Raw genomic sequence first — 26450 nt, forward strand, 5'->3', positions numbered from 1 at the left:
CGACTCTTCTTTTTGATAAGGTAACATAATTTTGTGACGTGTATCACTTGGGTTATAATTTTTCGGAAATAAAGATACTACTGCTTAGATTTTTTCGAGATTTTTCGAGATATAAAGATCTACCACTTGTTACTTAGGTTTTTTCGAGGTATAATACTACCACTTTCTTTTTTTTTAAATTGAATAAACATGAAACATAAATTCTAATAACTTTTTATTCCACATACACCACAGCCACATACATAATTTTTTTTATACGTTTTACTCTAACAATAAGGATACAAAACTGATTTTTTGTAACTGCATACTGACAACTCTGCTGTTATTTACATTTATTTTGCAAGCAATAAATTCAGAACTTGGATATATCCAGAGCAACCAATACGTCAGTACCAAATTTAAACGAGCAACAAATGTTTTTCTAATACTTTACTCTTGTAATTTGCTGCACGCTTAGTTTTTCCGCTATTGTTTATACTTATTTTGCAAGCAACAAATTCGGAACTCGGATATTTTGAGAGCAACAAATTTAGACAATACGCCAGTACCAAATTTAAACGAGCAACAAATTTTTTCTTATACTTTACTTTTATAACTCCGCACGCTGAGGTTTTCCGCTGTTATTTACACTTATTTTGTGAGCAACAAATTAGCAACAAATTAGCAACAAATTCTTACGTTATTGTTATGTGTAATTTCGTTATTATATGTATATTGTCACGCTAACTTAATCTTCTTTTAGCGGAACATTGTTTTTTAAGAAAACTTACAGAGCAACAAATTTTTTTCTTTGGCAATTTTTTAGCAACAAATGAGCAACAAATAAAAATATTAATTAAAATCGATTCTGCTCACTTTGTTCCGCTAACTTATAAGACGTTTGCTTCTATATAATATAATCCAAATTATTTACAAATCTCATAATAAGGAACAGAAATATTGAATTATGTTACGTACATTGTGTTACTCTGTGTTAATTTTAGTCTACATCGAAAATTTGAAGCGTTGCTTACATGAGACAATTTGAACTTTTTGCGCAAATGTGCGCCTAAGCAATTTAGATACAAAAAACTATATAACCAGGGCTGCGTTGAGAAATTCAATCTGGATAACTTTGAGCTATAGTTTACGTCTACAGCATAGCATTAGATGAGTTACCTAGGTCAATAAGTTAAAGGCAATAAAAAATATTAATAAAAGTTTAAGTTATGTTAATAAGCATGCAAATGTAAATAAGCATGCGTAGTAAGCGTAGTTACGCAATGTTATAGTTGTGCAATCTGTTCATATTCCACGGCTAGCCGGTAGAGCTCTTTGAGAGTTTTTTCGGGAGGGTTTTCAGCGAAGTCTTTTACGACGGTCATTGTTCCCCAACTAATATACGCAATATCATCGTCCCTTCTCGAATCGTTAACTCGAGTGGGGAAACAATATAAAAACATGCACATCCGACCAGTGCGCGCTTTCGTTGTTGAGTTGAACTCCAATGAGTGCGCACCAGTTCTGCCAAAAACTACGTTATAAAGTAAGTACACTGTATTGTTTCAAGTAATTGTTTCAAGTAAATATGCATGTAAAGTAAATGCTATATTTCTTTGAATTTATCAAATATAGGTCTAACTCACTGAAATATTTTGTAATGTGAACCACATGTTTTGTTGGAAATATCATAGTACAATTAATTCAACAAAATACTTTTTTAATGCTGAACATTTCCTGTATCAGTACTGGATATGTTTGAGCACGTTTTATGGAAATTATTGGATATTACACTTAAATCAGATTGCATAGGATTTTTTTATAAAATGTGTTTCTTTAGAGCATGTATACCTTTGAAAGACTGATAACATTTGTTCGAGTTACAATATAAAATCGAATACATATGAGCTCTGTGTTTTAATTTAAAATGCGGTACGATATAATTATAATTATCAAAAACATAATCGCACAAAGAACATTGAATCATAGTGATGATGAGTTTTTCTTGAAATGAAATAATCTTATTACAAAATGAACTTACAATTAGTCACAAGTAGAAAAATTGCTAAGATATATAAATTGTAACAAAAATCTTTCGCCGTCCACTATAACTCTTCAAAATAAATACCTGATCGTTTTATTCTAATCGGTTGATATTTTGTATATCGGCGGAGCACAGTTCTTCGATCATAGGCAAATCAAGGTCCCACTTTGTCTTAAACTTATACAACACTCGCTGAATTATTAACCACAGATATCGACTCTCAGGTGGATATTCGAGGTGAAGTACATGAAAAAGCTTAAACAACGCATCTAGTGCTTGCAGTGTACTCTCTATCTTGAACAAAATATTATTAAGGCAGAGAAAATTTTCTTTTATCTCTGTCAAACTTTGTCCCACGACAATCATGTAATGTCTGTACAGTGCTGATTACCAAATGTTTTGCTGATTGAATTCTTTTTTCTTTGATTATTTCGATATCTCCAGAATGCTATAAAAATAAAATACAAATATTGCGGTAAAGACCATTTAAAAAAAGGTAAAAAAAGGCGCCAAGTACACGTATAGTAGTGTATATGTTGTTACCTAAAAAAAAAAAGAAAGTGGTAGTATTATACTTCGAAAAAACCTAAGTAACAAGTGGTAGATCTTTATATCTCGAAAAATCTCGAAAAAATCTAAGCAGTAGTATCTTTATTTCCGAAAAATTATAACCCAAGTGATACACGTCACAAAATTATGTTACCTTATCAAAAAGAAGAATCGCGCTCAAGTAATCTATTACAATTACGAAAAAGAAATGATATCTCTTTAAATTAGAGCGCCAATTACAGAGAGAACATGTATATTGCCTCAAAAAATAATTGTTGCACTACTTTGAAAAATCTTTACATTGTGTCAATTAGAAAAGAATGTATGATAACAATTTTATAAAATTAAAAATTTTTATTTAAATTTAACAAGGAAATACAAGATATTTAAATACAAAGTTTACATGTGTATTTTTTAATGGTCACAAAGAATTACAGAGGTAACAGTACAAAATACAAATATTTTATTAAAATATTTAATCCAACGAAGGAATACAATTTGTATTTAAATATAAAGTTTATATATGTATTTTTCAATAGAATAAAAGATTTAATCACAAAGAATTACAAAGGTAACAGTACAAAATAAAAATATTTTATTAAAATACATAAATTTTTCTTGTAAAAAAACTTGGCGCTGTTAGACCTCGAAATTTTAAATAAATAAAGACAACAATAAATAAAAATAATTCAGAGAAGAATGCGATGGGAGTAATATTAAATGATTATCAGCGTGGATGTGGGAGTGAATGATATGGGTGTGCGTGACGACGCGGACGACGGATAATGCGGCTTATAATTAAGTATAAATTAAATTTATTTATTTATTTAAAATTTCGAGGTCTAACAGCGCCAAGTTTTTTTACAAGAAAAATTCATGTATTTTAATAAAATATTTTTATTTTGTACTGTTACCTTTGTAATTCTTTGTGATTAAATCTTTTATTCTATTGAAAAATACATATATAAACTTTATATTTAAATACAAATTGTATTCCCTCGTTGGATTAAATATTTTAATAAAATATTTGTATTTTGTACTGTTACCTCTGTAATTCTTTGTGACCATTAAAAAATACACATGTAAACTTTGTATTTAAATATCTTGTATTTCCTTGTTAAATTTAAATACAATTTTTTAATCTTATAAAATTGTTATCATACATTCTTTTCTAATTGACACAATGTAAAGATTTTTCAAAGTAGTGCAACAATTATTTTTTGAGGCAATATACATGTTCTCGTTAGTTATACGTCGCGTATACTACACAAGACAGGAAACATTAACACAGTATTGTGCGTTACATAAGACAAAGACTTAAGGCATAAAACACAGCCTTAAGGTTATAAGACAGTCATTCTGTTTAGGCCCTAAGGAAACGATGAAAGTAGTGGTATTTCACTGGCGATGTTGCCATTTCCCACTTATGCTACACCTCTCATGTCTCCTTACTCCTTACAGTGCCAGACTAGAGTCAAGCTCAACAGGGTCTTCTTTCCCTGCTAATTTTTCCAAGCCCGTTCCCTTGGCAGTGGTTTCGCTAGATAGTAGATAGGGACAGTGGGAATCTCGTTAATCCATTCATGCGCGTCACTAATTAGATGACGAGGCATTTGGCTCGTCTTAAGGGGAAGTATTCTTAATTAAAGCTCAAAGATAATCAACTAAATAAAAAACATATAATATCTCTTAATGAAATAATTATACTTTTGCACTAATGATGTATAATATTATAAAAATATATAATGAAAAATTTACAGCTCAAAATATCAGGTAAATCAATTTCTTTTATCAGCAGGAACAAAAATAAAATGTTAAATTAAAAGTTAATGAACGAAATTTACCGGAACAAAAATGAAATTTTAAATTAAAAGTTAATGAACGAAATTTACCGAACAAAAATAAAATTTTTTATTACAAATTAATGAACGAAATTTACCGGAACAAAAATAAAATTTTAAATTAAAAGTTAATGAACGAAATTTACTGACTACAATCTAATAAAAAATCTGAGATACATAACAAATGTATATTAAACATACCGGCACAAAATCGTTTATTCTATCTCTCTATTAATCATCATCAATTAGGTTCATAATTTCTCTCTGTATTCGTTTCAGTTTCTTTGGGTCTGAAATTTTACGCTATTCACTTTCTACATACAAAATCCAGTGTTTTATACCATCTTCTGCTCTTTCATTTTTTGATATGGACTTAATCGATTTGGAAGCTATTGACCAAAAATTATTTGCTTCACTTGTACAAATTTCATTTGAAACTGCAGGCTTTCTTTTTTTTGTAGCTATTGCATTGCTTGGTGAACTCGAATTCGAATTACTAGTTGTTGGATGTGATTGAATCTTTGGATAAGTGTTTTCTGCAAAATAAAAAAAATAAGTAATAATATATTAAATATATTAAATTAACAATTATATTAAATTATAAAAATGATTTTTAATACCTTTGTTATTATCTGTTGTTTTCAAAACATTATGAATATCGAGAAGTTGTAAATCTTCAGTCTCATTCTCATTTAAATTACATTGTAATAATTCTGACTGAGAGTTCGAAACCTATAAATTGTCATAATTTTTATACCTATTTAGTATATTTTTGTAAAATTATATTAAATTATATTTACTCACTGTTATATAGAAAATTCTCCTTTTCTTTGAGCGATGTGAGGATTCAGGAAACTCATATCTTCAAACAACCACCAAGTTGGTTTATATATATCATCAACTGATGCGCCACTTGACTTGGACTGTTTTATTTTATTTAATTGATCTAAATATTGTGCGATCTCTTAAATTATTAATTTTTTTTTGCAATTTCAGTTGTTAATGGTTGTCCTGTTAGTTCTTGATATTGATTACAAAGTGTTTGAAAAGCTTTATCTCGTTTCATACGATTATGATATTCAACAGATTTCGTGACATATAAACAAGGATGTTGTTGATACAACATCAATAAAATTTTTACATTCTCCTTATCTATATAATTTTCCATTATTCAAAGTATAGTTTTCTGCAAATTTTTTTATATTATTTTATATCTTATGCTATTTTATATATTATATTATTTTTTCTTGAAAAATAATGTATGCATATGCTAGATTAAAATATTTTTAAAATTTTTTAAATCTAATTTAATCTGCATTTTTAACTCTCAGTCTGAACATATACATCTACAACGTCCAAATCTAACCTAACCTAACATATATACAATAAATATAATAAAAATCCTTATATTTGCATGTAATAAAAAAACCGTTTAGACATTTGAAATGTTGTTAAATAAAAAAATGCTACATAAAATATTATTAAATTATAATTAAATACACTATTTTTATCCAACTTTCTAAAATGACATCATGAATTAAAATCGACAAATGTTTCATGAATGTTTTCAGATTTTTTAAAATACTTTAAGATAAAAATAGTGTCGGAATCATGATGTATTTAGAAATATGTTTAGGCTTATTAAGTATAATGCAATAAACTAGTTATAAAAATATAAGGATTTTATTATATTTATTGTATATATGTTAGGTTAGGGGATGTACCTACCCCACGAAACTGATCAGTTCAAATTTGCCAAATTAAATTACTTACGTCGGATGTCGATAGCCGATTGGCCCTGCGCAATTTTCGGAGCGCGAACGGGGATTCGGAGTGCAAGCTGATAAAGCTCCAGTTTAGTATTACCACAGAGCTGACAAGTCCTTCGACGATCGAACGACTAAAGAATATGTCGTTCCCAACGTACATTTTTATTTTTATTTAATTCCTTGGATCTCTACACGCACAAATTATGTAAGCATTTACTTATGAACTTATACTCACGTTGCACGTTGTAATTTTCGATGTTCAATTTTTAGATGTGGCGTAGTTTGGGCATTATGCTTAAATAATTAATAATTTGTATCCAGACGCTTAAAAAGAACCGAAATCTACGGTCAAAACGTAGTGTTGTTTAAATAAAGTTGGCCAGTTGGGTCGAATAAACAATATTTAAGCTGATTTTTTCATTATTCACTGGCGATTTAAATTCTCATTTTGGCTGTTTTTACTTGAAGGTCCATATAAAATTTAGTGTAATTAATGTATAGATTTTTTATCTATGTCAAAGTAAAGCCTTATTATATGGCTACAATTTGTGGATTTTGTAAATTCAATAAGTTTACAAACGTAAGTGTTATATTACTAAAAAAAAAAAAAAAAAAAAAAAAAAAAAAAAGAGAGAGAGAGAGATTTGGTTTATCTCTCCCCAAGGGATAGGAGACATGATCCACCATATAGGTAGATTTGACCATACCCTATAAACTTATGAAAAAAATAATAAATATAAAAATATTTAGACTACAATTTATATTAAGAATTCACAAATTTAGACATTAAAATCACATCTCTAATGTTTTCATTGAGCTTTTTGAACAAAGAGCTCAATCCGAGCACATTAAAACACGTTTGTCTCACTCACAGTCGAAACGCACTACCGAGCGTCATGTTGTCATGTGACATAGTAGCGGCCGATGACCCGTATGTCGCAACTTAACAATTGCGCGCTTGGCTCGAAATCTGAACGAAATATTTGAAATGGTTCAACTGTCCCTTATGGTCAAATTTCCCGGACTCACCCTATATGCATCTTATGATTGGAACGTATTTAGATTAACTTCGTTAATATGTCCCTGCAATGTCCAATTCTTTTTGCTCGTCAAAATTTTTTGGCGTTTTTTATTTCAGGCATTCAAATCTAGTAACTCTAGATTTACCTGGCCTGCGTAATTACATTCTGCGTGTATCTTAAATGACTTGTCGTTAAGAGTGTTGAATTAGAAATGTGCCTAAGATTGAAGGCCGAAAATCTATGACTATTTATCTGCCATCAGCCTAACAAATTATGCCGCACGTACGTCATATGGCGCGTAGATTATTCTAGAATCATTCTAGGATATTTGACTTTTATAACTTAATGTCATACACTTTATTGCATATTCAATTGTGATCGCAATCGTGAACTTGATCGCGGTCTGACTTATAGTGTGACTAAAAAAATCTTTAGTAACCAGTCAGTGCGCACATATATAACACGCCTCAATCCAATCTTGTTTCTCCGCCAAGGTATATTTATCTATTTTATATTTTACTTGTTTTTTTCAATAAGTAATTGAGAGATCTCAGTTCTCGCGATCCAAGATTACGTACCAATTACGACTCTATATTAATTTTATCTTAATTTGTTTTAATAAACGCGTAGGAAAATTATTAAATAATATTCTTTGCATATACACTAACTGATTTTTAATTTTTGATAAGAGTCGAATCTGTTTCAATTTGTCAACATAATTTCTCTGTTGTTTAAATTTTCGCAAATTTTTATTAGAATTATAATATTATCATACATTTAAGTGTCAAAGTTTTATATTCCATATTTTTAAAAACACTTAATCTATTGCAATAAGAAGAAAGACAAAGCTTATGTCAATTGGCTGCTTATAGCGACTAGCAGCAAAACACGCAGAGAAAAAAGCACTTGTTCTATCACGTAAAACTGTCAGCAGCAGCAAGCAACTTTTCTCGCTGCGTAGTTTGCACAGTGGCAGAGCTCCTCGCAGGTAAACTCGCACGAAAAATTGCATCGTGGGAAACAGGCTTTGTTTTATAATGTAGATTTTAGAGTTACTTAGATATTCGATAAAATTAATAAGATATTGAGAAATATTATTCTCAACGCACAGATTTTATTATTAGATTCTCGAGAATTCGATATACTTCTTTATTTTAAATTTTTTTCAATTTGTTGTAAAAGATTTAAATATTACATTTTTTGATTAAAAATAAGAAGAAAAAGAATATAAGGCATTCATTTACTTGTAATATTTTCTTTATAGTTTATCAAAAGACCGCATATTGTTGCATTGATATATTATACACATCATATTAACATATTAAATTAATTACAACATTCTAAATGTTGTAATAAATTTAATAAAATAGTAAAAAATTATTGCAGATGTAATACACATTTATATACGAAAATGCAAATATGTTTTCTCTAAATCTGAATCAGTAAATCACTAAAGTGGCATTTAGACTGATATCAATAAATAGTCGATGCGTTCAGTGACTTTTCACTGATTCAGATTTAAAGAATTGTTTCGAAAATATACGTGCGGATGATCCTTTCAGTTTTTTATATAAACCAAAACTTATTTGTTTGACACTTTAACATAATATAGTTACAATTTGATGGTCAGTATGAGTCTAAGGTACGATTATACGTGCAAAAATAAAATTTTATAATACAAAAAACTATATTGTGTGAAATGCGATTTTCATCTACCCCCAGTGCTCGGAATTAAATGTCCTTTTCGCCCTTTCAGAAATCGATTTGAAAAAAGCATAAATCCGTACTGAACTACACTATTCTAATTATTTGTATTATAAAATTTGATTTGTCGTATAACTGTGTTCCAGACTTCACTGGCCATCAAATTATAATTTTTACTTTTACTTTTGTTTTCAAAATATCCTTAGAGATACGAAGCAATGTTATAAATAACTTATTGCTTAAAGCTGTGTATCGAATTATGTTCGGGATATGCGAGAAACACGTAAGAAACTACGCAGAAATAACTAGTTGAATTGACTTCAATTCGGCGTCTATAAATAGTTAATGTCGAATAGTTGATGGTTGATATCCTTTATCTGTCATCTTCGGTTTTCTTTCATCACAATTATTTTTACAAAATATATATAATTAATCGAGTTAATTGAGCAATTACGAATATTTCTGTAAGATTTTTATTGTCAATCGGCTAACACTACATCGAATCAATGCAAAGTCGGAAAGCACAATGTATATGTACATATGGAGGGGTAAAAACCACAGCGGTGTAAGTCAAAATTAAAAAAAATTTTTCTCGTATGCATGGCACAGATGCAATTTACATATTGTACAGATTGCATCTGTGCACACAAGACAATATTTTAAAAATTTTGATACACCACTGTTGGATTTCCCTCTCCATATTTGCCTCGTCATATCCTAGTTGTGTTTATATATTACGTCTGCTTTGTCGTACTTTTTAATAGTTATGTGATTGGGCCTTGAATATTTAATTGGCAACAGTTCGGGGGACAGTTCGGTTCTCAAAGGCGAGCACCAATAACGGTTTCAGAGTGTCGAGAACAGCGAAAGGAACAGATCAACTGCGTTAAGCTTCCGAAAACATTGCCTTCTCTCGCAGAGGCAGAAGTATTTCGCTTGTATTCTCTAATATATATTAAAGTTAAAGATACAAACTTTTACACTACTGTGGTTTTTGCCCCTCCATATTTGCCTCGTTATGTCGTCGTTATGTTTATATATTACGTCTGCTTTGTCTCGTACTTTCTGTATTATTATATAAAATTCTTACGGGTGGTGTGTGTTTGAACGTTATTAACTTGAAAACTATTGGACCGAATTTTTACCACAAGTATATGAAATAGGGGTAGAATTTTCCGGGGAGTGCTATAGAGTGTGTAGTTTTTCGTTACCGATTTTCTGGAAACCGATTTTTTTATCCGTAAGAATCATACGCATACGTGCGCTCGCGCAAAACTCGGTTAATCACGATCGCGTTAATTACTGAAAATTGTGAAACGACGGTCGCGCGGCATTTTACACACGGCACTCCCGACATTCATGTGATTGGGCCTTGTAATATTTGGCAAGGGGATAAAGTTTGGTTCTCAAAGCCGAGGACTGATAACGGTTTCAGACAGAGTGTCGAGAACAGCGAAAGGAATAGATCAAAGATCAAGTGCGCTAAGCTTCCGAAAACATTGTCTTCTCTCGCAGAGGCAGAGGTGTATTTCGCTTGTATATATATATTCTCTAATATATATTAAAGTTAAAGATACAAAAAAAAGTAACGGTTCTTGAAAATCCGATCTGTTTTTCTATATACAGTGTTTGTTATGTATACGATTTAGAATTAGCCGAAAGACATAAAAGTTTCATACAAATATTTGTAATTACTCAGTTAACATACAACGATTCTAATTATGTTAAAGAAGACGTAAAGGAAACAGCCAATATCCGATTATTCACTTATGCACTGAGTATATGCTAGTTTGACTAATAATTTTTTTTACTCGGAATGTTAAATGTAATTAAAAATGCTAAGTAATCATTGTCTTAACTGTAATAGCGTCGTTTGTTTATAAATTATATTATGTCTCGATATATTCCATCACGATTTTAGTACTCATTCTCGCATTCTCTGAGCTGAAGAGTAAGTGACTTCATATCTCTTTTTGCTCAAGTTCTGACTATTTTCGATCACACAATAAACTATGATCATTAGTAAAGCTGTACTTGGATTTTCTCGCGGAAAATTACGTTATTTTCAAACCATCGAATTTTGAAGTTACTCACTTACTTCTCGGTAAATGTGAGATTATTTTGATTTATAAACTATTACCACATCGCTGAATGGCGAGATGGCCCAGAGCAGAGTTGAAATGTTGGATTTATAATTTTGTATCTTATTAGTTATTTAAAAAAATCGGTATAACGTTAACTTACGTACTGTTAACCGCGTTAAACTTTCAAAGCCTTTTTTTATTTGTCACTTGTTAATTTCATTTTTTATTGAAAGTCTCTTGTTTATTCAATTATTATAAATGCTAAGTAGTTAGAAGTGACGTTTCTTCCTTATCTATATTTAAATATCTACGCGTCATGTGCTTCTTGTTTAACTATCCAATAAGAAACACAAACTTGTTCCATATTTCATGTACAGTAAGTTGCATTAATTCGATGGGTTACAGTAGCCTGACTTATTAGCGTAAAAAATGCAAAATAAAATAAAAGAGAGAACTAGTTGCTTTTTATTTTTCTCATTATACATTTTAGTATTTTGATGAACCACGTACGTGTTAATTATTAAAGATCCAGCGGCTACTAACTCAAGCTATGACTCAGTGAATTAATGTGCTTTACTCTACATCAAATATTTACATGTACAGCTCTAAGTTAAAGATAATATTGTGGGGTAAGGAATTTACAGAGCTAATTTTTCTCGAAATGCCAGAATATAAAGCACAATTCTTTGAAGTGTATACACTTCCGCTCAAAAGTATTTGTTACCTTATAGAAATGTGATTAGAATTGAGTTTATTAATTAATAAATTTTTAATGAAAAGGCCAATGGTATGCTACATGTCTTTATTGCATAAGACAGGTGATTACATATTATTTAAACCATTAAACAGTGATTTGACAAGAAAATAATTTTCTAAATTTTTGCTTCATCGATATGGCTGTCAATTTTTTGTATCACAGCTTTATACAATTTTGACATGGATTGATTAATTTTGTAATTAATTTTTGGCTCCTAAATACACCAACGTGATGATCTCGGAAAATGTATTTATTATTTGATACTTTCTGCAAGCAAAATGATTACATAAAATTAGAAAGTAAGGGATACCAGCATAACATCAGTTTCTCGTTATTTCCACTACAATATTTTATAATTTGACTTATCGTATATTAAATAACCAATAATTTATGAATGTTTAAACCAAAAACAGGCATTCCGAACATGTTCCATTGTGCGTTCAAATTTACGCACTTTTGATCCCATGTGTGTTATAGACACTGCATATATTTATTAATTAAAAATATAAATTAAAAAATATATTACAGAAACTTATTTCACGTTAGAATACGTAATTGATTTATGTAGAATTATAAATTGCACTTAAAATTAAAAAATCAAATATATCGTGTAACAATATATAATAAATTTTATCACTTGCACGTTGCTTAAAAGTTCAAAAAACAATCGCACTGGCTCTTGAATAAAACATTAATTAATTATGTTTTGTGAAACAGCGATTTTGATTGTATTATTTCTAACAGTACGATAAAAATTGCTTTGTTTCTGTGGCTATAACGATATCACTTGTTTTCAGAAAAATTTATTTATGATCATCAACATTCAACAAAATGGAATGCAATACAATTACTTCCATTATCAAAGAGAATAAGGAGGATGCTCTCGACGGTATGCACTTGGCGGGAGTGAACGGGAATGATGACAGCTATAAAAAATCCGAAATGAAAAGATCAGGTGTTTTCAATTTTGAAACTGATGTAATATGGCCTGTAGCTCTGCTATTCTTTTTATACCACGCTATTGGCATTTATGGTTTATTGACTTTCAACTACACGGAAAATTGGAAGACTACATTATGGAGTAAATATTTTCGTTCAAAGTATTTTTACGCTTTTGTATATAGAGACGAATCTAACAAAGAGATTTCCAAAATTTCTGAAATTTTTCTCGAGCAGCTATTAATGCATAGAAATTCTTTTAAAATAAAATCTTTGATTCTCAAATTAGTCAAATCCAAAACAGTTAAAGTTAATACTTTTTTAACCTATTGTAACTTTTTGTATTGCGAAAGATATAATAAAGTCATTAAGTTTAAATTACTAAAGATAATAAATTTGACACTAAATAATTTTATTTCTAATGCAATTATTTTTTACATCTGTTAATTGAGTTTAAACATAAATAAACGCTGTTGATATTGTTGAATTTTTTGGGTATTGTGTAAGATTATTCAATATAGTACACCATATAGATACATAATTTAAACGAAATATCCGAATAAATATTAATAATTATTATTGCAATATAGACAAAACATTTATATTTATGACCAAATGATAGGTAATATTATCAATTATCTCTAATTATTCTTTTGATGGTGTTACTCGATTATCATGAAAACTTTCATCCGTGGTCTAAATAAGAGTGCAAATAAATATATAAATAAATTTTCCAAATAAATAGATTTAACAATAACGGAATCATTAAATAATAATAATTGTCTGCGATTAATTTACATATTTAAATTCTCATTCAAATTAAAGATCAGCGTTTTTCAATTAAAATCATTCACTGAGCGTAATCAACGTTATGAAAAATAAGTCTTAAAAATCTTCTTAAAAATTTTTGCGTATATTATAATTATATTTTTAGAAATATATATATTTGTGAAGAATTTTAGAAATATAACATAACTTGCATGAATTTTTGTTTATATATAATACACACATATATATGTATATATATATTTTTTCTCTTATATTTTTGAGTACTTGGGATGTACTTCATATCCAATATCGGAGCATCTGGTGGCGCTCATCGACTTTGGAGTCACAAAAGCTACAAAGCAAAATTACCATTAAGAATCCTACTTTTGATATGCTTTTATGCAGTTGGACAGGTAACTTTAATATAAATTTTATTAGCTACTATAACAAATTTTTATGTATATTATATCCTGGCTGAGGTAATATTTTTCCCAATAATTTCTTTACAGTTTTTGAAATAATTAAATCGTATAGATTTAATTCCGGGGAGGGAAGGGTATTTGTTTGTTGTGCAGCTGATACAGCCTTAGCAAAAGGCTCGTCCGCCAAGGCGGAATGACTTTAAAACTCGTTTAAATTACACCTTAATTTCTTTTATTGAGAGCCGGTGGTTCGGCGCGTTACAAGCTCGAACACGACGGCGGCTGTCGTTTACAAAAGACGCGTATAGCGCGGGCTTCGGCAGCGAACTGAGGCTGAGCGCGGTGAGAGCGTATTGACAAGACTTAGGCGATCATACTGGAGGTGCGTGATCGATGCGACGGCCGATCGGATCGGTGTTTTGAAAAGATGCTCGGTGATCGTGATCTCGACGATGTAGATATCGTGGTACGAGGGGGAAGATTGTTGACGAGCTTCGCGAATATAGTTTCTAACACGGCGATCCCGAACATACCGCCCGCCTCGAATTAACATTCGAAAAGGACAAAACCGCAGAAAGCGCAGGGCTATACAGTTCACTTTCCCTTATTTTGCACTGGGCGCGAGAGGTGAGCGTTATTTGGCGGTGCCGCCCGCCGTGGCAGACTCACACGACTCGGCTTTGTTAATTTCAACGGGAAGAAAGCTTAGTTTAACGATCGGCCTTTTGTATTCGGAACGGCTCGTCTTGACGGTGACCACACGGGTCAAGCCGTCAGGGCCTGGATGGCAGGCCGTGATGCGACCGAGCTCCCAATGACTCGGAGGGGCCAAGGGGTTGCGTAGTAGCACGATCTGGCCGACTCGCGCGAGTCGCTGTGCGACACGCCACTTCGGGCGCTGCTGAAGGGTGAGCAAGTAGTCGCTTGACCAGCGCCTCCAGAAAACCTCGGTTAACCGTTGGATCATTTGCCAGCGAGATAGCCTGTTCTCGTTGAGATTGAGCACGCTGGGCTCGGGCGGTGAAATAAGAGCGGCGCCGACGAGGAAATGACCAGGCGTCAATGCTTGATAATCGTCGAGATCGTCGGAAACGGGTGCAATGGGGCGCGAATTTAGGCAGGCTTCAATCTGGCAGAGAAGTGTGGTCATTTCCTCGAAAGTAAAAGTATGGAGGCCGACAGAGCGTTTCAAATGATGTTTCATACTTTTGACGGCAGCTTCCCAGAGGCCACCGAAATGTGGCGCAGCCGGGGGCACAAAATGCCAGGCTGTTTGGTCGGTGGCGAGTAGATTTATAACGTTCGGATCGTGAATCGCTTTCGCGTAGGCTGCGGAGAGCTCGCGGTCGGCACCTTGAAAGGTGGTTCCGTTGTCGGAGTACATAGAGTGCGGTAGTCCGCGGCGGGAGACGAAGCGTTTGTAGGCTGCTAGAAAGGCGGAGGAGCTGTAATCGCTAACGAGCTCTAAATGAACAGCCTTTGTCGTTAGACAGACAAATAAAGCGACGTATGATTTCTTAGATTGGTGTCCGCGTCCGGACGCGGTTCGGGTGGCGATCGGACCTGCATAATCGACACCGGTGTGAGCAAACGCCTTAGCCGCGCGGTTAACTCTAGCATCGGGTAGATCACCCATGAGCTCGACCGGTATTTCGGCGCGTTCTCGCACGCAGCGGACGCATTTGTGGAGCACGGAGCGAACGGTACTTCGAGCGCATCGGAATCCAAGTAGGGATTGAGGGAAGCTAAAGGACTGGCGGTCGGTATCGGTTTTTGATCGGTCAAATGCGAAAGCTCTCGGGGGAACGTATCTGCCTGCATAGTTCTGAGCCAATGAAGTTTGGCTTGGTTGATCTCACCCGCGCGTAAAGACGTAGAGGGCCCTTCGCTGCGCTTGGAAGGCCGACACCTAGCTGAGAACCGGTATAGATAAGCGGTGACGCGTAGCAGTTGGGGCCATGATGAGAAGCGCGAGGGGAGGTCCCAGCCGGGAGAGGTATGAAGCGCGTGGAGGCAGCGTTCCGGGCGCTCTTCGAGATTGTCTGATGGCGGTTCCGGAATGCGGGGAGTTGGCCAGCATTCGGGAGGCTGTTTCAGCCAGATAGGACCGGACCACCAAAGGCTGTGCTTGGCTAATTCGTTTGGAGCGAGGCCTCGGGAGGCGCAGTCGGCGGGATTTGTTTGCGTCGGGACGTGGCGCCATGACGCGTCCGGGAGAATCGATTGAATTGCGGCAACCCGATTGGCGACGAAAGTCTTCCATCGAGATGGGGATTGACTTATCCAGGCTCGCACGACCTCCGAGTCTATCCAACAGAAGCACGCGAAGTTCTGCATTTGAAGGGCAGAACGAACGTAGCGGATTAACCGGGCGAGCATGTGAGCGGCGCGTAATTCAAGGCGGGGGATGGTCATCGTTTTAAGAGGGGCAACTTTAGATTTTGCGATAAGGAGAGTGACCGAAGTTGAGCCGTCTAAATTGACAATACGCAGGTATACGGCGGCGGCGAAAGCTTTGATCGAGGCGTCAGAAAAGCCGTGAAGGGTACTATGCATTGAGTGAGAGCCGTGCCCGGTCCAACGCGGTATTCGAATAGCGTCTAGAGATGAGAGCTGGTTATAGTATTCGAGCCAATGGTCTAGACGTTCGCGGGGGATTTCATCGTCCCATTGGCATTTGAGTAGCCATAATTGCTGCAAAAGGATCTTCGCTTTTATGACGACGGGAGCGGCCCAGCCTAGGGGATCGAAGAATTTCGCGATGGTCGACAGAATGGCGCGTTTAGTGCCGCCGGGCGAAGGAGGGATTGCTACGCGAAACTGAAAGCTGTCGAGCGCGGGATTCCAGACGATACCTAAAACTTGGAGATGCTCATGGTCCTGCAAGGTTTTGTGAGTCGCGAGTCCGTGATCTGAGGGGTCGATATCAGAGAGAAGGTCGGGTGAGTTGCTTGCCCATTTGCGGAGCCGGAAGCCGCCTTTGGCGAGGAGGCCGACTAATTGATCGCGCGCCTGACGGGCGAGGATAAGATCATCCGCGCCGAAGGCGCAGTTATCAACGTAAGTCTTATCCCGTAGAACCGGGATTGCTAGGGGGAACTGAGCTTCATGATCCTTGGCAAGTTGCTCTAAAACGCGTAGCGCGATGTACGCGGCGGCGGCGGTGCCGTACGTAACGGTGAGGAGGAGGTACTCAATTATAGGATCGAGAGGGGATGGGCGCCAAAGAATGCGCTGGTAGTTGACATCGAGGGCATGGAGGCGGATTTGCCGATACATCTTGGCGATGTCGGCTGTATAGACATAGCGGTGTTGACGCCATGAAAGGATAACGGCTGCTAAGTCGCGCTGGAGTTTAGGGCCGATCAGAAGGTGATCGTTCAGGGACGTGCCGTTCGTGGTGCGGCTAGAAGCGCTAAAGACCACGCGTAGACGAGTAGTAGCACTGCTGTCGCGGAGGACGGCGTGGTGAGGTATGTAATATGATTGGGAGCTCTCGCGTGACGACAGCGGAGGTGCTTTTATCATGTGGCCGAGCCGCTCATATTCATCGAGAAAATCGCGGTACTCGGCCGCGAGGGTAGGTTCCCGCTGGAGACGGCGTTCCAAACGAAGAAAGCTGGCGAGAGCGGCGGGGCGTGACTCGCCCAAGGTCGGCGGTCCGTTCTTGAACGGTAGCCTGACGACGTAGCGCCCTTCGGGCGTGCGGGAATGTGTTACTTGGAAATGCTCTTCGCATTGACGGTCCTCCGGGCTTAGATGAGTCTCCGGAGGTATCTCCTCGTGTTCCCAGAACCGACGTAAAGCGACGTCGAGATCCTCGTGGACGACGCCGTGATGCGTCGGGAGAGAGGTAGGTACGCTCGTGTGGGCTGGGGAAATAGGGCCGGAGATTATCCAGCCGAGAGTTGTTTTTTGAGCCGTGGGCTCGTTGACGGACCCCTTGCGAACACCTTCGAGAACGAGCAGGCCGAATAAGTCGGCGCCGATAATCAAGTCGATCGGATCCGAGCTCATGAGTGAGTCGTCAGCTAATTGGAGACCGGCTACATGGTGCCATTGGTACGTGGTTTTGGTCCGGCTAGGGACATATTTAGTCAGGGACCGAAGGATAAGCGCGGTGGACGAGTAGGCAGGGCCGTCGCTAAACGCCGGGGTTATCGTGATTTGAGCCGCATGGCGGACGGCGTACCGCGAGTCGCCTACCCCGGTAACAGAGACGGAGCGCTTTAATTTGGGTAGGCGTAGGCATTGAGCAAGCGATTCGGTCATCAAGGTCGTCACGGAACCCTGATCTAGGAGCGCGCGAACGATCACGTAGCGGCCGGACGGAGCATACACGCGAACGCGCGCAGTCGCGAGCAAAATGCTGGAATTGGGCGCCACTATTTTTGAGACGAGATGCGAAGCGGCTTCATTTTCGATCGCATTGTGAGCAGGTATCGCGGCTTGCACCGGCGCCAACTCGTCGGGCTTGGCGAAGTTCTCAATATGTAACAGCGAGTGATGTCGCTTATGACATTGTTTGCACGCGTAAGAGCTCGTGCATTCTTTGACTGAATGCTTCGTGCTGAGACAGTTCAGACATCGCCTATTTTTTCGAATGAAGTCGGAGCGTTGGGATGGAGTCTGCTTTAAGAACGCGGGGCATTGATAAAGCAAATGGTTCGTTTTGCACAGCGGACACGCAAACGGAACGGCGGAAGCGGTATGAGACGCGAGCGTTTTCTTTTCTTTGTACGCGGCTGGCGCGATGGCATCTAAGGCGCGAATGCGAGCGTCGAGAAATTGAGCGAGTTCATTATAAGGTGGATATTCCATCGAGTCGCCGAGCTTGAGCTCCCAAGATTTACGCGTCAATTTGTCGAGTTTTTGCGCCACGAGATAAACCAGCAGATCATCCCAATGCTCGACCCGTCGATCGAGGTTTTTAAGAGCTTGAATAGCCGCGTTCGTTTGGTCGCGAAGGTTGCGAAGATCCTTGGAGGTTTCGGAGTTGACCGACGGTAAATTTAATAGATTTTGTAAATGAACCGTGATAAGGCGCCGTTTGTTGTCATAACGAGACACTAGAATCTTCCACGCGACGTCGAAATTATGATCGGTGACCGCGAGATGGTCAAGCGCCTTACTTGCTTCCCCTTTTACACTCGAGCACAAGTAGTGCATACGATCTACGTTTGACAAAGTAAGTTCGTTATGAACTAAAGATTTGAAACGATCGCGGAAACTTTCCCACTTATCTGTGCTTCCGACGAAGGTCGGTAAGTTGATCCTGGGAAGATGCGTCGTGGTGCGGAATGGCTCGGAGAGGCTGCTTCCGTCGCGTAGAGTGCCGAAAGGGGACGGATGGTTCTCGTGACTGGCGAGAACGTCGGCCATGTAGTCGGGCAGCTTCGTTGTAATAGTCCTCGCAGGCGATGAAGTAGTTCTGGGTGAAGTAAAGGTGCGAAACTCTTAGCTTTTCGTCGGCAAGAAACGAGATTTTGCCGTGGAGCTCCTGGCACTTCGCGAAAGTTTCTTTTAACGTTGTAAGACGCTGTCGTGTAACGGCCGGAGTCATCTTGGCTTGACCGAGCTTCTTGAAATTGGGCAACGCGCGAGACACGGCGTTCATATGCTGGTCTTGCATGACCAATAGTTCTTCGATTGAAGCCATGGTGGAAACCGTTGCGAGCGTTGCGTAGCCGTGCTTTGAAAGCCAATGCGGTGTTCTCCTTGGCGACGATCCGGCTCGAAGGACCAATGTTTGTTGTGCAGCTGATACAGCCTTAGCAAAAGGCTCGTCCGCCAAGGCGGAATGACTTTAAAACTCGTTTAAATTACACCTTAATTTCTTTTATTGAGAGCCGGTGGTTCGGCGCGTTACAAGCTCGAACACGACGGCGGCTGCCGTTTACAAAAGACGCGTATAGCGCGGGCTTCGGCAGCGAACTGAGGCCGAGCGCGGTGAGAGCGTATTGACAAGACTTAGGCGATCATACTGGAGGTGCGTGATCGATGCGGCGGCCGATCGGATCGGTGTTTTGAAAAGATGCTCGGTGATCGTGATCTCGACGATGTAGATATCGTGGTACGAGGGGGAAGATTGTTGACGAGCTTCGCGAATATAGTTTCTAACACGGCGATCCCGAACAGTATTAATGTTCCAACGATAACTGTGTTCCAAGTCCGACAAACAATCGGCGCGCAGTTTATTAAGTTGGAATATATGTATATACGTACATACATTGTAATTCGTTACTTCTGTAACTATTAATTCTCTAGTTGCGCACCACGTACCGCGCTTGACTCGTATCGCCGTCTTTTAGTTAATTTGTTGTATATTATATGTTTTTTAAGGACCTTGCAGTATTATATGGGAAATTACAATCATTCACGAGTCAGAAATTTAATTAGATAAAAAATTGTACATTTGTGTATTTTTCTATTGGGTCTTACAACAAACTATACGAAAATAAAAACATAAGTATTTTGACTTCTGCGAATTAAGAAGTTATTAATAATAAATGAATTTTGGAAGATTTGTGTAAAAACTTGTAACATTTAACTAAAAATTACAAATTTTAATTAGCCATAATTGTAATAAATTTTTGAGCTGTACAAACAAATCGGTATTTGTTACTATTCATACAAAATTGTATAGTATTTTATGAGAAACTAAAAACTGGATTAGATTCTAATTTGTATAGTTTTACGATATGTAAATTGTGGTAGATTTCTATATAGTCATTTATAAATAATTGTAGTATTCTACAAGTAAGCAAATGTTTTAATTTTTTAAGGTTTTGTTGATTCTCAAATTTTTAATATTTGTAAATTTTTGTATTATTTTTTATTAAATTGTAGATTTTTATAAAATACTACTTGCAATAATTTCTTGATTTGAGAACATTGTAATTTGTGGTACTATTTCGTAGATATTTCTGCAAAAAAATAACTGACAACAAGCATGTTCAAAAACGGGACATAAGACGTCTAAAAGACATCTTTTAGACATCTTTTAGATGTCTTACAAAAAGAGCACGTGTCACACATGTTATATAAACAATCCCTACATTAACAACTAGAAAACATTACAACCTATCAGATAATGAACAAAATATGAACAAAGTGACATCTTCGACGGATTGCCATCTTTCTCCGAGTTACCCCTTTTTAGCACATACATCTAGTTTTTTTCGCGAGCCCTTTCTTCTTCTTTCGTTTTTAAATGCAAACTTTGCAATTATTTATGTGTCGTTTTATCTGTATTTTTTAACACAGTTGTATATATAAATAACATTTTCATTGTTTGCTTTTAGAATTCGTTATACATTTGGGTAAAAAATCATCGTATGCATCACAAGTATTGTGACACTGATGGCGATCCCCACAACACCCAGCGCGGCTTTTTTTATACGCATATGGGATGGGTAATGATGAAAGAGCATCCGGAATTTATTAAAAAAAGCAAGCAGATCGACCTATCAGATGTTTTATCAGATCCTGTCGTGGCTTTTGGAGAAAGGTAAAGGACCCTGCCATATTCTTATGGAAATTGGGTTTCGGTGAAATTAGCTGAAACTTTGGAAATAAATAGTTTATGTAATGCTGATCAAAAGTCACAATGGGCAAAATTCACAATAATCAACTGTTTAGATGCTATCAGCGTTCATAAGTCAAATTAAGGTGTTATTTTAGTACTATTGTGGTACAATGGATTTTGGTGTAATTGGCTGAAACTGTAGAAATAGATAGTTTATATGATGCTGATTGAAAGTTATAATGGGCAAGATTCACAATAATCGTCATAATCGATCGTTTAAGCGCTATCAGCGTTCAAAAGTCAAAATAAGGCATATTATGTCAGTGTTATTGTGGGATAGTGGATTGCAATGTATTATTCTACAGAATCACTTATTCTTCTTGTTAATACAAAAATATGTATTTATGCAAAAGTTATAAATTACGTACATTTCTTAGTTTACATTTCTATTATTTTTGAATAATAATTTTAAATAAGGCAAATAGATATAAATATATGATAGCATCTCTAGTGTGCACATGTTTTTGAGCATTTATGAGACGCAAATGAAGTTTGAAGAGTTCATAAAAAAAACTTTCATGGAGAATTGCTATATAATGCATGTATAAGACAATGAAATTCGCATTCAAATCCGTCCAGTAGTTTTAGTAGAAAAAATCATGGACATACCTACACATGTACCTACATACACTCGCCGAATTGAGATTCATTTTTTTGAAATCGGTTAAAAATTAAAAATTTGCCCTAATTAAAAAAATTATAAAAATATATATATTTATATAGAAAACCATAAAATTATAACAAAAAACAAAAAACTATAATTTAGAAATAATAAACAAATAACAAAAGATTAAAAAGAGAGCAAAATAAAATCTTTACAAAAACGCTGTAATTTTTAGTAAAATATACAATTGTTAATAGTCAAAGCCCAAAAGTGCTCGGTTAAGCTCCAAAGTATCCGTGCGTATATGTAATGACGACTTGTATATGTAAATGAAAAATTACTAACAAAAAATTACTAACTTTGTGTCAAAATGCTCGAAGTGCGTGGACATTTCCCAAGATTTATTACGTGAATTACGTCAAAAGAAACAAATTTTTAACAGTTGCGGCCCGAAAGTGCTTTGTCTAATCCGAAGTATTCGCGTGTACTTGTACATTAGTCCAGTCAAATTAGACATCGGCCACGCGTTAAAAGCGCGACTTCCAGAAGCTTTCCTGGGCTCAATTTTTAACGAATCTGAACGACTGACCCCTCATTTTGTAGGTCTCTTTAAGCTCTACAACTTTGTCAGTGGCGGCATATTTCTATCTATTATTGGAAACGAGATAAACTCAAAAAACCGCGACAAAATACATTTTTTCCTACTTTCACCGGCTAGAACTCGACAAATCTTGATTTTATGTTATAGGGTCTTCTCGAAATGAATTGTAGGGCTTTGAAAGAGCTACAAAATGAGGGGTTAGTCAATCATGTACGGCCGGTCAAAATTCGCCGAGTTATTGCAAAAAAACGAAATTTTTCATTCTCAAACTCAGAAATAAGCTCTTCTACATCCCCCCAACAACCCTAAAAAAGCTTCATAAATCTCTCTTCACTTCCGAGCAAAAGCCTTTTTTTTGTCTAATTTGACTGGACTACATGTAAAATAAAAAATTTTTAACGACTGTTTTTCTGCTTTGCGCCAAAATGTAAATGCGCAGACATTCTCCAAGAAGAAACGAAAATCCTTAACAGTCGAAGTTCGAAGTGCTCCGTTTAACCCGATATATTCGCACGTTTTTTGTTATATTTATTATGTCTATATCTACATACGTTTCTTTGTATAATTAGACATCATAGACGCTCCAAACTTCAACTATAATATTTATGCGATCATAACATGTTTGAGCATTTGTTATATTTTTTATCATATATATTTTATTCTTTATTTATTCCTGTGAATTTATTCCTTTGTACAGTACAGTATTTTAATTTTTTTTACACAAAACGTAAATTCTCGAAGATATTTTCTCTCTCTTTCTATTAAGTAATCTTTAGATTCAATTTTCAGATTTATAAAATAAATATATACTTAACGCGCTAAAATAAATTCCGAAAGATCAGAGTTGCATTATTTTTACAGGTACTTCGTGCCTCTTCAACTTTTTTTCTGCTTTATTCTACCTTCGGCGATACCTGTATATTTTTGGAACGAGACCTGGGGTAGGGCCATCATGTCGCAAGTATTCATACGATACATGATTACTACGCACTCCGTGTGGACTGTCAATAGCATTGCTCATGCGTGGGGCACTAAACCATACAACAAGTGCGTAATGTAAATATATACCTAATCGCGATACAATTTACAATTTGCATTTTTATAGAGTTACATCCACACGCGGCAAAAGTAAATTATAAATATTCATGATTTTAACGTATTTATTAGCAGATAATTTTCTTTCAACAAAATATTAAAATATAATTAACATCTTCGTGAGGATATGTGAATGCATACTCAGTGATCTCAATTTCAGGCAACACGTTGTCTAAATAATATCGTATAAAGATGTCTCTTCGACGTCTTTTAGACATACGCGCAGTCTGAGATTTTTAATATAATTATAAGCAGAATTAATGTTTACTTTCATTATGAAAGATATTCATTTAATAACACAGTTTCTGCTTTTAGGAATATAAGACCGTCAGACAACAATTTTGTTAACTTCGTGGTAGCAGGAGAAGGCTATCACAATTTCCACCACGTGTTCCCGTGGGATTACAGGTCGTCCGAAAAGGGAAATAACGCATTGAATTACACTACCTTCTTCATTGATATTTGCGCAAAATTAGGACTTGCTTATGATCTTAAGTACCCGTCCGCGGATCTCATAAAAAATGTCATACTGAAGACAGGTGACGGGACTCATCCTATGATGTCTGAAATACCGAGGTCGGAATCATATACCTTTTAAAAAAAAAGGTAAAGAAACGCGCTAAGTACACGCATAGTAGTGCATATAATGTTACCTCGAAAAAAAAAAAAAAACAGTAGTATTATCATACCTCGAAAAAACCTAAGTAATAAGTGGTGGACGTAATCTTTGTATGGTGTATGGTGTATGAATAGTACATGTAAATATCATTTCAAATTATGTTACACTTCTGACTTATACCAACCAAACAGTTGTCACGTGATCTGCTGCATGCGCGTGCGGCCACTGAGCATGCGCGTGTGGCCGCAGGGCATGGTCGTAGTCGCTGCATCTCGTCGGTATGACAGGAATCATAACCTGATTCCTGTCAACTTTAACCGTTAATATCTCGCTTCGCGGGGCAGAGCGACACTTTTTTCTGCCAGATTCGGTCGTTTCGTGCAAAAACGCGTCGATTAAGCCCAAGTTGAACGAAATCGGTGAGAAGGCCACTATTCTTCAGATTTACCGTTATATACATTTTTTTACTCATAGATCCTGCTATACAACATTTATACGGCATCCTTCAACGGATCAACCTCTTCAATTTCTATCTCAGATAAAGAAATTGAATTGTTCGGGGACCAGTCATAGAATACATCACTCGTTTCAACATTTTCTTGATTTTTGTTATCAGGTTCATGACATTGTACGACGCGACAGGTTAAAAAAGATCGATGCAATCTGTCAAATTGCAATTACTCCGATTTGTTTGACAGGACTTCGTGTCTCCTAGCAACCGGGTTTTGCAAAAAGTCGCCAATAGATGGATGTCGTAACTCGTATTTCAAATTCTGTCGTGAGGAAATATAAAGGCGTGCGGTTTCGAGGAAATTCGGCGATTCGGCGAATTGTCCTGGCGATACATATATAGGTCAAAACGCCTCGTCTTTTGGATAACAAGAATCCTCCTCGTTCATACGAGGAAGGAATCACCAAGAGGCGCAAAACTCGCCCTCTTCCTCTTGATCAGATTTTTGCGGTTAAAAGGAAGGTGGTTGCGCCCGTTGCAGCCCCAGGCGCTAGTCGCCCAGTGGAAGGCGCTAAGCCGCTTCCTCCAAGCGCTAGTCGCTCAACTTCCGGCGCAGAACGTCGTCTGCCGGCGCAAGGCGCCCTGTTCCCGGCGCCAGTCGCCCAGTCTCCGTCGCTCCGCCGACTCCTAGCGCTAGTCGCTCTTCGATTTCCTGCGCTAGTCGCTCGTCCCCCGGGTTAACGCCGACTTCCGGCGCCGGTCGCCCCACCGACCATTCGCCAATCCTCGGCGCAAGTCGCCCAATCTCGGTGGAATCAACAACGCCAAAGAGGAAACGGCCATTTGCAATCGGGACGTCGACGCCAGAATCAGAAGGGTCTACGCCGAAGAATCCGTGGGTTCTTCCACCCCTGATCTCTCCGCCTCCGTTATCACCTATCAGGTGGAGTGAGGACTACTGAAGGGACGCAGACATTACGGCAGGAAAATCCAGATTCCTCGACGCAGACGGAACATCGAGAAAAACAGGATTCGTCAACGCAGACGGAATCATCTGAATCCATTCTAGCAGAGAAAAGGAAAGTAGCGACGCCGCAAATCAAACAGCGTGGAGGACGAGGACGCGAAGCCGAGGACGACACGGAAAATAATTTTGTGAAACAAGAAATATTATGCAAAAATGTTGTAATGTTAAGAAATAATATGTTCTAATAAAATGTTAAAATAAATAACAACAAAAAAGCAACAAAAAAATCTAAGCGATTATTTAATCGGACGACGTTTCGTCCAAAAATATATAAATTTAATAAATTTTTCTTGTAAAAAAACTTTGCGCTGCTAGACTTTGAAAAAACATTAAAATTTAAACATTAGTACTAAAATTGTTGATTGAATAAAAAAACAATAAACATAATTTAGGGAAAAAAGCGACAGAAGTAAAAAAGCAGCACCCAGTTTTTTTACAAGAAAAATTTATTTATTTTGTTTTAATTAAATATTTTTATTTTGTACTGTTATTTCTTTAATTCTTTGTAATTAAAATAGTTCTTTGTGTAATATTAAAAATTTGTTAAATAAAATTAAAAAGCTATTACCACTTGGGTTTTATTTCTT

At 36.4% G+C, this 26450-nt stretch overlaps 1 protein-coding gene and 1 long non-coding RNA gene across 4 annotated transcripts in view; one reads left to right on the plus strand and one right to left on the minus strand.

Moving 5' to 3' along the window:
• The window catches only part of LOC143897910 (uncharacterized), a 21710-nt gene extending 14243 nt beyond the window's left edge, over positions 1-7467 (minus strand). The window contains exons 1-3 of the long non-coding RNA XR_013257033.1: positions 5218-7467; positions 5034-5145; positions 4615-4949 (exon numbers count right to left, since the gene is read on the minus strand). This is a non-coding gene — a long non-coding RNA (uncharacterized LOC143897910). The remainder of the gene's footprint in view (positions 1-4614; positions 4950-5033; positions 5146-5217) is intronic.
• LOC143897906 (acyl-CoA Delta(11) desaturase-like) lies at positions 1399-26430 on the plus strand. Of its 3 annotated transcripts, none has more exons than XM_077406871.1 (7): positions 1399-1525; positions 12547-12830; positions 13739-13869; positions 21183-21388; positions 23533-23718; positions 24082-24372; positions 24860-26430. In XM_077406871.1, the coding sequence occupies exons 2-6, from the start codon at positions 12581-12583 to the stop codon at positions 24362-24364; spliced, it is 1056 nt and encodes a 351-aa protein (XP_077262997.1). In that variant the 5' UTR covers positions 1399-1525; positions 12547-12580; the 3' UTR covers positions 24365-24372; positions 24860-26430. The 3 variants fall into 3 exon arrangements, with proteins under 3 accessions (XP_077262997.1, XP_077262998.1, XP_077262999.1); XM_077406872.1 differs by having other exon boundaries at positions 25084-26430; XM_077406873.1 differs by lacking the exon at positions 1399-1525 and adding an exon at positions 7628-7698.
• The last annotated feature ends 20 nt before the right edge of the window (positions 26431-26450 follow it).

This window comes from Temnothorax americanus, unplaced genomic scaffold, assembly GCF_048541705.1.
Source record: "Temnothorax americanus isolate GAGA-0224 unplaced genomic scaffold, ASM4854170v1 Scaffold21, whole genome shotgun sequence".
Taxonomy (NCBI): domain Eukaryota; kingdom Metazoa; phylum Arthropoda; class Insecta; order Hymenoptera; family Formicidae; genus Temnothorax; species Temnothorax americanus.

What these genes read in the sequence shown, in the direction of transcription:
- LOC143897906 (XM_077406871.1), top strand. Translation starts at nt 12,581, where the DNA reads ATGGAATGCAATACAATTACTTCCATTATCAAAGAGAATAAGGAGGAT. An exon ending in TTGGAAGACTACATTATGGA is followed by an intron (nt 12,831 to 13,738) that starts GTAAATATTTTC and finishes TATATTTTTGAG; the next exon opens with TACTTGGGATGTACTTCATA. An exon ending in GTCGTGGCTTTTGGAGAAAG is followed by an intron (nt 21,389 to 23,532) that starts GTAAAGGACCCT and finishes TTATTTTTACAG; the next exon opens with GTACTTCGTGCCTCTTCAAC.